This window comes from Bacillus rossius, chromosome 6, assembly GCF_032445375.1.
Source record: "Bacillus rossius redtenbacheri isolate Brsri chromosome 6, Brsri_v3, whole genome shotgun sequence".
In the NCBI taxonomy this organism is placed as follows: domain Eukaryota; kingdom Metazoa; phylum Arthropoda; class Insecta; order Phasmatodea; family Bacillidae; genus Bacillus; species Bacillus rossius.
In genome coordinates this window covers 21,670,155-21,683,843 of record NC_086334.1, presented here as the reverse complement: position 1 = coordinate 21,683,843, position 13,689 = coordinate 21,670,155, and the positions used below count along the sequence as shown (strand labels likewise).

Genomic DNA, 13,689 nt, shown 5'->3' with positions numbered 1-13,689 from the left:
AAATTATGTAATTGTTGGCTGCACTGCAACGAAATTGATATTAAAACTTGGCAACAAAAACAAACATCATCGGTGTGAGACGTTTTGCATCTCTAGCAGACGAATACGACTATGTTACGTGAATCATGACGTGAACGTAAGATTTTAAGAATTATGATTCAGAAGATTTCAGCACGGTTTGTACATAACCTAATTTTCTTCCCCGTGGTATACAATATCCAGAGTCGTCCGTCACAAAAGAGCAGCCATTATTGTTTATTTTTAGATATTGTCAAAGACGTTTTATTTGCGGTCGCGGTCGCATAAATGTTATTAATCACCTCTGCTGCATTAGTGCGTGCGAATAACCTCGGCGTCACAAGTTGCACCTGTCCACCGGACAGTTGCCTTTTTTATTTTGCCTGCCCGGACGAGATTTTGCCTGTCCCGGGCAGGTGGACAGGTGCTAAAATCGAGCCCTGCATGTGTGTGTAGTCACTTTCATAAAAATTTGTATTAAAGAGAAATTTCAACTTTTAAAACACCTAAGGATAATGGTATTACAACAGTCAGTGGAATTTTTTTTTACTTTTACTAACTTACAGCTAGATTATACATATTGTGCTTTAAGCAAATATGTACGAATAAATTTTATTTGTTTATCGTATTGCTGTAATATTAAATATATAGCTCAGCCCATTGGATTAATTATTTCATACTAGGTAGATATATATCCTTTATTTTTACTTAGTTATATTAAGTTTGTTAGGAAATGATTTCTATGACTGTGCATAGGTAATAAAAATACAAACTTTTTGATAGTACAACTATCCTTTAATACAAGCAATATCAATACATATGTGCAGGTATTCCACTCATGAAACAATTTGGATTTGGTTTCTGGCTAAATTGAATGCAGATGTTATGGAAGTGAAAAATGTGGCAGACTTTGCCACAAGCTGGTGGATTTTCTAGGGGTTGTAATTTCTCATCCATTAGGGGTGAGCCGATCACCACATTTGCCGATCATGCCGATGCCAGAAATGTGGTACCGATCATGCCGATTTTTTTGACCGATTAGTGCTTTTTTAAGTTGGTTGTAAAATATGCTCCGAATTACTTAAGTTAAATAATTTTACTTGAAACTACTCATTACTGAATACCCTAAACAAATAGGTTACATATATTTATATGACAAACTTTTGATTTAGACACTGATTTTTAGTTGTTCCCATAAACTAATCTGGAAATCTATTAACCCCTTTAACAAAGTCTATAACACACTGTTGACCAACTAACAAATCATCGTCACACAATTCGAAAATGAATGTGCTCCAAATTACTTAAGTTAAATAATTTTACTTGAAACTACTCATTACTGAATACCCTAAACAAATAGGTTACATATATTTATATGACAAACTTTTGATTTAGACACTGATTATTAGTTGTTCCCATAAACTAATCTGGAAATCTATTAATCCCTTTAACAAAATCTATAACACACTGTTAACCAACTAATCATCATCGTCACACCATTCGAAAATGAATGTTTGTTTACATTTTTCCGCTTTTTGGCGCGATTTAAAATGCTTTCTGCTTGATATTAAGACGCTGTTCCAACTATATGCCAGCGCCCCCGGCTGACGTGGTATGGCCACTCACGTAAGGCTGTTCCAAACACCGCCACCGTTCACCCAATCATCTGCGTGCTTTTGTATTTATCAGGTGTCGCTGTTCCAAGGTGACGTCAGTGCCCCGAGCGGTGTACTGTCCGGACCAAACGTTGTGGTAGCTGGACTCCCTAGTGCTGTAGGCGCGTAATGTTGGCACGGCCCGGTCACACGCGGCGCACATTCGGCACGGCCCGGCACGCCTCGGACGTGTTGTCTCTGTTTCAAAAACATATGCGTGTATCGCTTTCTCATCGCTCCCCAGGCCACAACGCTTTGGGTTTCACTTGTCCTTATAATGACACCTGAGGCCCATATAGGCAATAACTTAAGAACTGAAGGTATAACATGCTTCACAGTGTAGAACTCGTGTATAACATCTCGTATGACTCGTCTGTCAAAACTGTCGACAACGATCTTACGAATTTTCTTCGGCCTGCAAAAAGTAAAGGGGTATATTTTACTTTTCAGTATAGTATTTCTCTTTAGACAAAAAGGCGTAGCATAGAATTTAAAAGAAACCAGGTTGAACTACCATTTCATTAAACAATAAAGAATATTATTTTTTGCGATTGTTAAGGTCATTTGTACGAGCATTCCTAAGGTAGACTTAATTTACATGAAAATGCAAACACAAGTGTTTATCTACTTAAATACTATTACTTTCTCATTGGCATAAATGATATTCCCACAAATTCGTCATACAACGGTCGATACGGCCGCTGTATTTTATGCCGAAACAGAATATCTAACGTGCCTGCATGAATTAGTCCGCTGTGTTAAGAAAATTATATATGTTATTATTTGTGTTGTATTTCAGAACACCAATATGGGGTGTGGGGCCGATAGTTGGTGCTTTTACCCTAACAATAAATACTTAACAACACGTAACAAACACAAAACTGAGATTTCAAAACAAGCTTTAAATTACTTAGTGATTGCACAACTTTCACTCAACTATTCCTTTACGGCCATTGCATTTCTATCTATGCTGCTTTTGCGATTTGTACTTTTACATTCCAGTACGGACGCGGATATCGTAAAACCGGATAATAGAAACGTTGAACATCGTTTATACCATGTACACTGGAATTTCACATTATAATTTTATATAATTTAGGCGAAAAATACAATTATTTAAATTGTTTTGCTTTGAAAACAAGTCGGGTACATTGTACATACGATATTCAATAAACAATTTATTACTAGGTTTGACTATACCAGCTCACTTTCATTTTATAATTCAACCCGGAAACATTCGATTTTAAAACATATCACTTTGTCACCAAATGGAGAAAAACAACATTGCTCACCGTTTTTTCCCTGGAGTTCTCTGAGGGTAATTTGGATGTTGTCTACTCCATTTCCTTATCCTCATTATGCTGGACTCACTCACACCAGTATATATCACTGCTCTTTCTGTTGCCTTCAGAATTTATTTTCTGATTCACTATCACAACAACTCACTACTTCAGCAATAATGTCTCTTTCTCGACTATGAATAACTTTATGAGGCCGTCGACAGCGTCCAAGTCCACGTCCACGTCCGTCCATTTCCGCAGGTCTCGTAACACGCGCTGCGAGTTGGTCACCTAGCAATGTTTTCATGCTGAATGCTACACGTACCGACCTGCGCGCGCATCGCCTGCCCCTCCACCGCTTTGCCCCTTCACCCCCGCGCTGCCAGCTATCACAACGTTTGGTCCGGACAGTACGTAGGCCTTAAAACTTCGCCTGTTTGTCTTATCTATCCAAACATTATGCCGTAAAGGAAAATAAACGCCGTAGTTTTACGTATTTTTACAGTATATTTTTGAGTTTAACATTATAACGTGAGCGTGTGTAAGCTTTTGTTTGCTTTAGTTCATTTATGACAAATGTTCAGTGGCGGCCATGTTGCAGTGTTTGTTTATCAGTGACGAGACAGTATTTTACCCAATTTTTAAATTTCGCTTAAAAACACTGCGATTTTGCGTTTTAATACTAAATTTCGTGTAAAAACGCTGTGTTATGGCGATTTCGCGTTTATCGTCGTTTAATCGCGATCGCGAAAAGAACAGGCCCCTATGCATGACTTATTAAACAATTTGGTGTGCTTTTGTTTACTATTTTTTAACAAACGTACTTTTCATGAATATGTTTATTTTTTAAGAATAACTTTATTTAATTTTTTTTTCTGCAGAAAAGATTAAAACACGTAAGTAACGTAAGTGTTACTTTAAAACGTCAAGCAACAGTTCTGAAGCAAAAAATATGTCTGCGCTTTTGTGTTACGTAGAGATTTTTTTGTCTTCAGAAAGCGGTAATCGGCAAAAAGGATCGGCATGCATGAAGCCGATCATGCAAATGACCAAAATCGGCCGATCTTAATAATCGGCAATCGGCATCGGCTCACCCCTATCATCCATTCATCCTATCAGTGCTCCTTTCTCATATGACCATCCTGAACATTAACATAGGTTTCCTGCGTAATAAATTCAAATAATTTATCCTTTAATTTTCAAATACAACTTGGTCTTTTGAAGTTTGTCTGATTATAGTAAGTCATTAGTCGCAATTTAAGTTTTATTTGGAAAATTATTAGGTTTTACTTTATCAGCATTAATTCTCAGCACAGTTTATAAATTATATGTGTGAAAATTGTATATTTTAATTGGTGCCATTACAACTGTAAATATCATTTTTTTAAATGCATTAAGTAATAAATTTTTTTCATTTGTAAAAATTTTCTATTATTGAATTGTATTTATCAGCAATTACATTTCTCTTCAACTTCAGGGTTGGTCCTGCGAAACAGAAATTAACCACAGTAAAACATTAGATCACATGAAATTGCGTAAGTAATGTACAAATATAATCCAGCCTCTGTGAAATAAAGCTACATTAAGGGGCCCGCCTCGTCAGGGGTGTATGTGTGTTAGTGAGGCGGGATGATAAGCGCGACGCTCGCTGGTGCTTCCAGCGCAGTATAGCCTCTAAGCGCAAGTCTCTGAACTGGCGCGCATTCGTCTCGTCACAGGATAACTGTGAAATTTGAGCGGTGACCGTAACATTATATGGCGGAGAAATGAAGATAAAGGTGTTATGCAAGCCCCTTAAGTGCTTTCAAGAATCTGTACTGATTGTTTTATGCCTCAAAATTACTCTGAAAACATGCATTTTAGGCATTTTAACGCTTCTAAAAATACAGTTTAAAAACTTAATCCGAAATTAAAAGTACTTTTCGGTCCTCAGCGAACTCTTAAATGCTATTCGTAAATAGGCCCCACTCGGATATCTTGAGTAGTTTTGAAATTGCGTTGTTTTTCCTGAAGCACTGCACACCGTATGTGTGCCCAGGTAGGCGGGGCCCTTAACAACTTCCACTAATACGATACAGTATAGTGATAATGTGCTACCATTGCACAGTCTGAATAGTGTGTGCAGATCTGAATTCACTGTGTTAAGAGTTTGTGTTGTAATTAACAGAAATGATAGGATTGTACGTTAAATATACAGTAAAAAAACTGTTTTTCAAGGCACTGGATGATAAAAACTTCTTAAAAGAGAAATACTAAAGATCAGTTGCTACATAAAAAAACTCATTAAAATGACGTATAGTAAAACTCGCTTCAGACGTTCCCACATAATCTGTTTTCCCATTTATATAACGTTTAAATAATTATTTCCTTGATCACTTTTATTTATTCCTATGTTAATTTTTCCCATTCAAAACATTTGCATTTAAAGAGTCTTCCCGCTTATAACGTTCGTGTCAGAAATAAAATAATGTAATAAAAATTATTTTTACACTCTTAAACTTTATTTATAGTTAAACCTTCGTTATTGTTTTGAAAAAAAATTGTCAAAACCTTTGCCACCCACATGCTGTTACAATATATTTTTGACAAATCATCTACTTGCATTCATATCCTTTGTGATGCTGTTCCATCTGTACATCTCATTCGAGGCATAACGTCTGACGAATACACAAGAAAAACAAACCACTAGCCATTCGTTGACCTGATTGCGTTGCGTGACGCAACTGGTACAGGAATATGAGAAGCTAATTCAGTTTCTGTGTGTGTTGAGCACTGTGGTAAAAATTTCATATGGTGGACGTAATGATGAACATTAGTTTATTCACCTTGTCATGATTTCCATTTTTGGCCGGACTTATGCCGTATTTACCCGTAAATTGTGCACAATTTTTTGTTAAACGTGTGTTGAAAAATCATAGCACAAGGCTTATTGAAAATTTGGCAACGCTGCATAATGAACAGGTTCCTTCAAGCTCCAAGGTTGGTTGACCTGCTACTGCTTAAAGGAACAACTGGCATCTTGCATGTGGATTGTGCATTGTGATTTTGTTTTTCTGTAAAGAGACGTTGCAATGATTGCCGAAGGTTTGCGATAGTGATCATTATGCCTGCTGAAAAAAAAAGTAATATGATTTAAAAAAGCTCAGGATATGAAAATTCGTGCCTTGGGTCGAAAAAAACATTGCAGAGAAATATGTTGTAAATAGAATCAGTCCACGAGTGTTGAAATCAATTAATTCCCAAAGCTGGAGCCTATGCCTTGCAGAGACGTAAAATTTAATACAGAAGATGGATTTTGAAAGTTGTGGCTTCATATTTAAAAAAAAAAAAAGTTGATTTAATAGGTAGTAATTGCCCTTAAATAAAATCTGTACTGCACTTGCCCAGTTCTCCAGAAGGTATTGAGAAGTCCACTGGTAGGATGGCAAACTTCTGTATCTTCTGAGAGTTGGAGATTGCCTTGCTGTTGGCTCTGTCAATACCTTTTTGGATTGCTTCCATAACCTGCACAAGAGAATGCATATCTTCTCATCCACCCAAACACATTCTCGGATAAGGTACATGTTGACCACTTTAAAATACTTGAAGCATTTCCTAGATGGTTAATGAACTATTGCATTATTAGTTCAGGGATTCTTGGATGTTAGGTTCCCCTCTTTTTTGGCACTTTGAAGTGGGGCAAAAATTTGTTTCTTCTGCCTGATGATTTACATTTCATTGTATAAAAGTTCAGAAAATGGAAAGCAGTTTTGAGAGCACAGCATATTATATTCAATAAAGATTCAGTTAAATGCACCTAGCTTTTTTTTTCTTATCAAATTTTGAATTGAATACAAAAATATTTACAACATATAATATTTTATATTAGTAGACCCCCCTTAAAGTGATGTAGTGGTAAGTAGTGGTAAGACGCTGCACTTCAATTCCAGATGACCCCGAGTTCAAATTTTAGTGCAGAGATTCTGAACTAGGTATTCCACTCAAATGCTAGTATGGTTTCTTACTATAGGCTGATTGATACTCATGGTCTTTCTTTGCATTTACCATCTACAATTTCAACTAGAAGTTATGCCCAAACAAAAACCTAGTTAAAATAATGTCTATAACTTCAACTGTTTTTTTAAGAATGTATAGTTCCATATGATATGATTAAAACTCAGTCATAATTTAAGTTGTTTTGGAAAAATGGAACAGTGACTCAATCTGTATTATTGCTGGAAAATGACTTAAAAATAAATGTCTATAAATTTTGTGAGACTTATCAAAGTATACTTAATCAACTTGTGCTCAAACCAGTGAAAAAACTGAAGCCTTGAAAATGATTCTGTGGGTCTTTAATGGCAGTGGTCTTTTATGCTCCAGGCAGAAATGAAAAATGCCAAATGGGTGAGGCTTCAAGACTCACCCAATTGCATAATCCAACATTTGAGTACTAAATCAATAATGTATTTGGAAAATCTCTTGGGGGAGGGGAAAAAAATTTGCTTCTGATTTGGAAGTTGAGTAAGTGCTGTTATTTTGGTGCTGCATTACCTTGTTGCTGTTCTCACAAAGCAGTTCCGTCTCTGTGCCAGCAAAGCAATCACATTCACGCAGCCAGCTCTTCACCTCTGCTGAGAGTTCATCTGTGGACTTGCCTGTCTCCATGTTCACTTCAGACTGAACGAAATACACACACATCCATATAATCCTGTACTACTGTTCAATAAACACAGAGTAGACAATAGGCCTTTCTCAATTTCAGTGTGCTTCAGATGTCTTGGGAGCAGTATGTTGATCAGGAATAAATTAAAATTGTAATCTGTGACATACTTACAAATTAGATCAGTTTGTGAGTCAGGTAAAATATTCTCATAATATGTAATAATGATTCCAGAATTTTTTTCTGATATAAATATTTAGAGAAATGTTAGAATGGCTTCTTTCTTAGGTTTTACCATAAAATATTCAAGCTTCTTAACAACCCACATATGCATGTGGTGAGGCAAAATAAAGATGTTCCTTGAATTTAAGGCATGCTCTCATTTAATTAATCAACTGTATCTTAGTACATAAATTTTATATAGATCACAATAAAACTTTTTTTCTCTAGATGAATTTGTATTTTATTATTTAGTTATTAATGTCTAATAAACTTAGGAAATTACTTATACATTTACCTTCATAATACTTTAAAACTATGCATTATTTTAAATGTAATTTGAAAAAATTTAGTTTCCTCTTAAATTTAACTACAGTGAGAGAAAATTCACCCAGGCATCTTGCAGTAGATGTACATTACAAATTACATACTTATGAAGTAATTTCATTGCAAGTAGAATATTAATTTATACAATATGTTGCGATCATTTTTTTTCCACTCCATTTTAATAAATTTCACTTCCATTTAAAAACATTTTTCTCTATTACATGGAATACTCTCAACAATTATTTCCCTCATTCAGTGTTTAACATTTTGAAACTACTAAACGGTGTTTTCTAAAAAGTGAAGATATTTTTACTGACGTACATAAATATTACGAAAACCGTTTTTAGGAAGCTGGAAAACAAGTGAGCACTTGCAAGTGTGATGTGTGCTACTTTAACTTATCTTTGGGCTCCTCTATGTGCAAATATAAAATGTGTGATTGGGCAATGGCAAATGCTTTTGGCTGAACGTCGCACATTTTTGTTTCCTCTAGACCAGTGATGGCCAGATCCATCCTCAGACTGGTGTAATTTGGCTCTTGACAGGGTTCTGAATGACAACTTACACAAATGTTGTTGCCATGTTCCCAGGGATGTTCAGCTTTGTCAACCGTAAAAAAATAATGCATGTATTCTGAACACAAGAAAAGGTAATGGAATGTCGTAGGAGCATTCACAACAGCAGTAATAGCTGTCTGTAGTAGCAACGGCTGTGCAGTAGTGTAGTACGAGAGCAAGACAGACACGTTGCCCATGTAGTTATCTCCACCACTCCGGCAGCCACCTGCCCCGCTGCCCCACCTCCATCCTATCGACACATCACGCCACAGTGGCTCAGTTCAGTCAGTCTGAGTCAGTGGCTTGCTACACTATTCTGAAAACATACTTCATACTACTTCATACTACTTCATACACTAACATCTCTTTCACACGTGGAGCGGCAAGGCTGGTCCTTGTGAGCGGGAGGAAGGTGCGGAAGAGTTAGAATGGAGGTTTCACATGGGGAGCACGGGCTTTAGGTAGCTCATGCATCTGGGGCCAGGTGCTTGGGAGGGGGTCGTGTCTCTTCCTTGAAATGCAAAGAAGAAGTGTGGGCGTTCACACGAGAAGGGCGACAATAGCTCTCGCTCCCCACCGTTAAGCCATGTTGGATTTTGATGTCAAGTTGTTAATTCAGTGTGTATCCAACCTGCCCTTTGGGACAAAAGTACAGAGTCAACAGGGACCGGAATGAGTTGGCTAAAAATTGGAGGGAAGTCCTCAACGGGGAGTTTGGAACATTGTCCGGGCATGAGCAAAAGAAGTATGGTAAGTTGAAAGGGGGAAAAAAAATGGTAAATTGAAATTGTATTTAATTCTGTAAATCACTTTGAATACATATATGTGTGGTAGATTTTGAAGAAATACTACCTATTATAGCTGTTACCATGGTGGGATTTATGGAAAATTTTTATATAGTTTTTCATGGTCCATAGACCTCAAAACCATAGTCCAACTCAAAAGTTATATGTAAATGTATCACAAAGCTGATAAAATTCATTTCCCAATCTAAGAAGTTTAATAGAATTATATTAAATCATAATTTAGAAACCTGGAAAAATCAACACTCATAAATTTGCGAAAATTCACTAAACACTATGAGTGGCAGTGGGAGGCAGAGATATTTATCTTAGTTATCAGACAACTAGTATTTGAAAAACAAAATATCTCACTTGTTCACTGTGGTTTATTTTATCTTTTAAAGAAATAATTATTTATAAAAACCTGTTAGATAAGCAAAAAGACATTCAAAGCGAATCAAAATAACTCCCGTTGCTGGTGAATGGCAGAAGCTGCCTTCAAGCAGGAAGAAAAGATTTCTAAGCCGCATGTGAAAGATACTGCTCTAGAGAATATGATGCTGTACAGCACCTACAACACCTGGAATGGCAGGTGGAAGTTTACTTCATGCTCTGGAAAGCAGTATCGTGCACTCTCCTACCTTCAGTGTGAGCAGCATTGCAAGGATCTTCCTCTTGTCACCAACCAGCATTGCCTTGCTAATACACGGCAGTTCCTTCTTCATGTTTTCTTCTATCGGGACTGGAGGAAAGTTCTCGCCGCGGCCATGATGATCAGCTCCTGCAGAATGATTAGCATCAGTTACAGCCAGCAAACCCATCTCTTTTCTCTGCTCGACAATTTTACAACTCCATATTTACTAGGGTTGCATAACATATATTATTTGGAAAGTGCAGTGGTGTAGATCAAAGTTAACGTTAACAGAAATAGTCACCACTTTGTGAACCAAGCAATTAAGTTTATTTATGAGACTTCACAAAAAAAAACTTAAAAATCCATGCAGTTTGAAGGGTATGGTAGTATATACCCTATGAGGAATGATCAAATTAATAATTTTTTTTACAGTCAGCGAATTTGGTTTATTTTGTGTGATAAAGACAAGACTGGATGAGTTAATTTTGAAATGAAAATACCTTGTGGTTTGGCATATGATTTTACCTGTTCCTCGCAGAATTTGCATCTGTGCTTTAGAAATCATACATGCTGCTCTTTTCTCCACTTAAGCACGAGAAAAAAAAGTGTATTGCTCCCTTCTTTTCTGGATCTGATTTTTTACCGCATAGGCACTAATGATAACATTTGATTTTGCATAAACATTTGGTATAAATTAGTACGCAGACTTTCGCGGCATTTGTCAACAGTTTCTTCGTCACCAATCTTTTGATGCATTGCAGTTTATCTTCAAAGTGCTTACTGCTTAACTGCTAGCAATGGTTGTTTATGGTTTGAGATAGAAGTTTTACCTAAGCTCCAGGCATTAAGAAAGTGTCTGATGCCAGAGACGTAGCAAGGGTTAAGGGAAGGAAGGGTCCAGTTTAAGCATGATATGATTTATGAGTAATTAGCTCTATAATTGAATCTTAAAATATTGTCACACTAAAAGGTCAGGGAATAGTATACTTCTAGAATCCCCATGTTTATGCATAGACATTTAAAAAAATTATTTTGCTTGAAAAATGATGTTACCAGTCAACTGTTTCATAATTTAATTAAAACAAGTCAAATATATTAATTTCATTAAATACAATAATTACACATGTCAAGTTTGTATGAAAGATATGCTTACAGTAACATGTGTGCAAGCCAGCTTTAAGTACAGACTACTTAGGCATACAATTACAGCTGCATGCCCACTATGGATTATCATAATCCGCACACATCGAAAATCTGAAATGAAGACACATCACGCAATTAAAAGTAGTGAAATCTCTAGCTACAATTATATGTTCTGTAAAATGCATTTAATTCCATATTCATCCAGCAACTATTTAATAATCAAAAAGCTGGACCTATTGTTTTAAGGGGCCCGCCTAGTCAGGGGTGTATTTGTGTAAGTGAGGCGGAATGGTAAGTGCGATGCTCACTGGTGCTTCTAGCGCGGTGTTGCCTCCAAGCGCAAGGCTGAGAACTATGTGCAGTCATTACATCCTGAATTGGGCAACTATGATAGTTGAGTGGTAGCCATAGCATTATATGGCAGAGAAATGAAGGTAAAGGTGTCCCACGAGTGCTTTTGAGAATCTGTATTGAGTGTTTAATGCTTAAAAAGTATTCTGGAAACACGTGTTTAAGACATTTTCACTCTTTTAAAATAAGTGAAAAGGAAATACGGAAACAGAACCACTCAACCACCCTCTTGTTCATACTAGTATTCCAGCACCATCACGGTTGCACCGTGGATCGTCTTTACATTGCACTGGTAGACCCTATGTTTGTGTGTTTTTATTAGCATACATACTATCAGGAACCATACTTTCACACACTTGGCAAAACATATCCACGCAGTTTTAATTAGCAGTAGCTAATTTTTTTTAAGATCAAAGTGCTGAATGCTTTGCTTTTTCCGCATGAAATGATGAGTGAGAAAATGTTAAATGTGCACTTGTCTTCGTGAGATTCAAGTTTTTTTCTTTAACTGTAAATGTCGCGTGATTTTCCAGCTTGAAAGAGGTAGGTCATTGTTCAACCTTGTAGAGTAGGTAGATTTCATCATATGTACTTGAGTTCTAGAATGGTAGCACCTGGTTACGATTGTCTCATGTCCACCTTTGATACCTTTGTGTTCTTTGTGTTGCCACAACACCAAAGCACATCACTAAACCTGGTTCGTAAGCCACTCTGTTTGAACGTTCATAGACCCTGAGAACCATGTTTGTTGGTTTGTGATTTGGTCGCAGTTGCTGGATGGACTCATTCATTTTGACGAGGCTCGACTTCCCAAACTTGAAGGTGCAAAACCGTTGCCTGCAACTGGTTAGGTAAAAATTCCAGTAATGTCTGTTGTTTCTCACATCTATAAGCAGCTAGTAATTGAACTTCAACGAATTATATTTAATGGAGTCAACAGACTGCAGTACTTGTGAAAGTGAGTACAAAATAAATGTTTCACTACAAAGTCACAGTAATGACTGACCATAAACCTCTAGTTGCCACATTGGGCAAGTCTGTACTTCAAACAAGGTCATTGCAGCATCGAGATTTACTATCCTGCTCTTAACGGCCAACAAACCCATCAATGAAAATACTTGCCTAGTTTGAGATGTCAGCTCTCAAATTGCATTTTAGTGGCTAGTCTATGCAAATTAAGCAAGTTACCAAGGTGGATTTGGCTAGTGGGAAATACATAAAACTTGAAAAACTAGTAATTTTCCCAGAACTGACAAGAGTGGCTGTACCTAAATATATTTTTGCTTCAATGAAAGTAAGTCAAGTGCTGTACCATGCTTAAAACATTATAATTATTATCATAAGAAAAGGATGTTTTCCTTTCCCCTACCCCCAAGATTCTATTTTTTTTTGTATCCTACTACTCATGAGAAAATGGGTGAGTTTGCATATTTAATAATCATATCTTTAATACTGAACAAACTTGGATTAAAATTGGAACACCTATATGCTGGATTAACACATCATATTATATATATATATATATATATATATATATATAAAATTGTGAAAATTAACTGTCTGGTTGTTATCAAATACTTATTTACAATTAAACTGATTTTAATGAATGTTGGGATAGAGTATACAAAAAAAATGTTAAAAAAATGCATTGGATTTGATTCCATACAAAATGTTTGCGTGTATTTATTTACGCATGTTATGTTATATTTGGCACAATAAAAAACTAACTTTAATTTTGCTCGCCAATAATTAATAGAAATAAAATTATAAAAGGAATGGAGGGATATTATAAATATGGTTGGTAATGTACACATCAATCAAATTAAAAAATTAAAATAAATGCTCAGTATTCAATATTAATATAAACATGTGTCTATAATTAATAATTTATTTCATAATCAATATCAATAAATATGGTGATTGTTTATTCTAATTCATTAAATTTAAATATTTATTTTAAAAATAATGTAATAATTTATAATGCAAATAAATTATACATATGGGATAACAAACCTCACTTTATAAATACACTTGAAAATGCAATTGAAAAAGTTTATAAACACAAATTCTACCACTAATAT

At 35.9% G+C, this 13,689-nt stretch overlaps 1 protein-coding gene across 1 annotated transcript; it reads right to left on the bottom strand.

The window, feature by feature from the left end:
- Nucleotides 1–628: 628 nt before the first annotated feature.
- On the bottom strand, nt 629–13,081 carry LOC134533402 (long-chain-fatty-acid--CoA ligase heimdall-like). The gene is made up of 4 exons (XM_063370924.1): nt 10,122–13,081; nt 7,409–7,612; nt 6,337–6,457; nt 629–4,438 (listed from the first exon to the last, which is right to left on the bottom strand). Exons 1-4 carry the CDS (start codon nt 10,299–10,301, stop codon nt 4,365–4,367), a joined length of 579 nt encoding a protein of 192 aa, XP_063226994.1. The 5' UTR covers nt 10,302–13,081; the 3' UTR covers nt 629–4,364.
- Between the last annotated feature and the right edge of the window lie 608 nt (nt 13,082–13,689).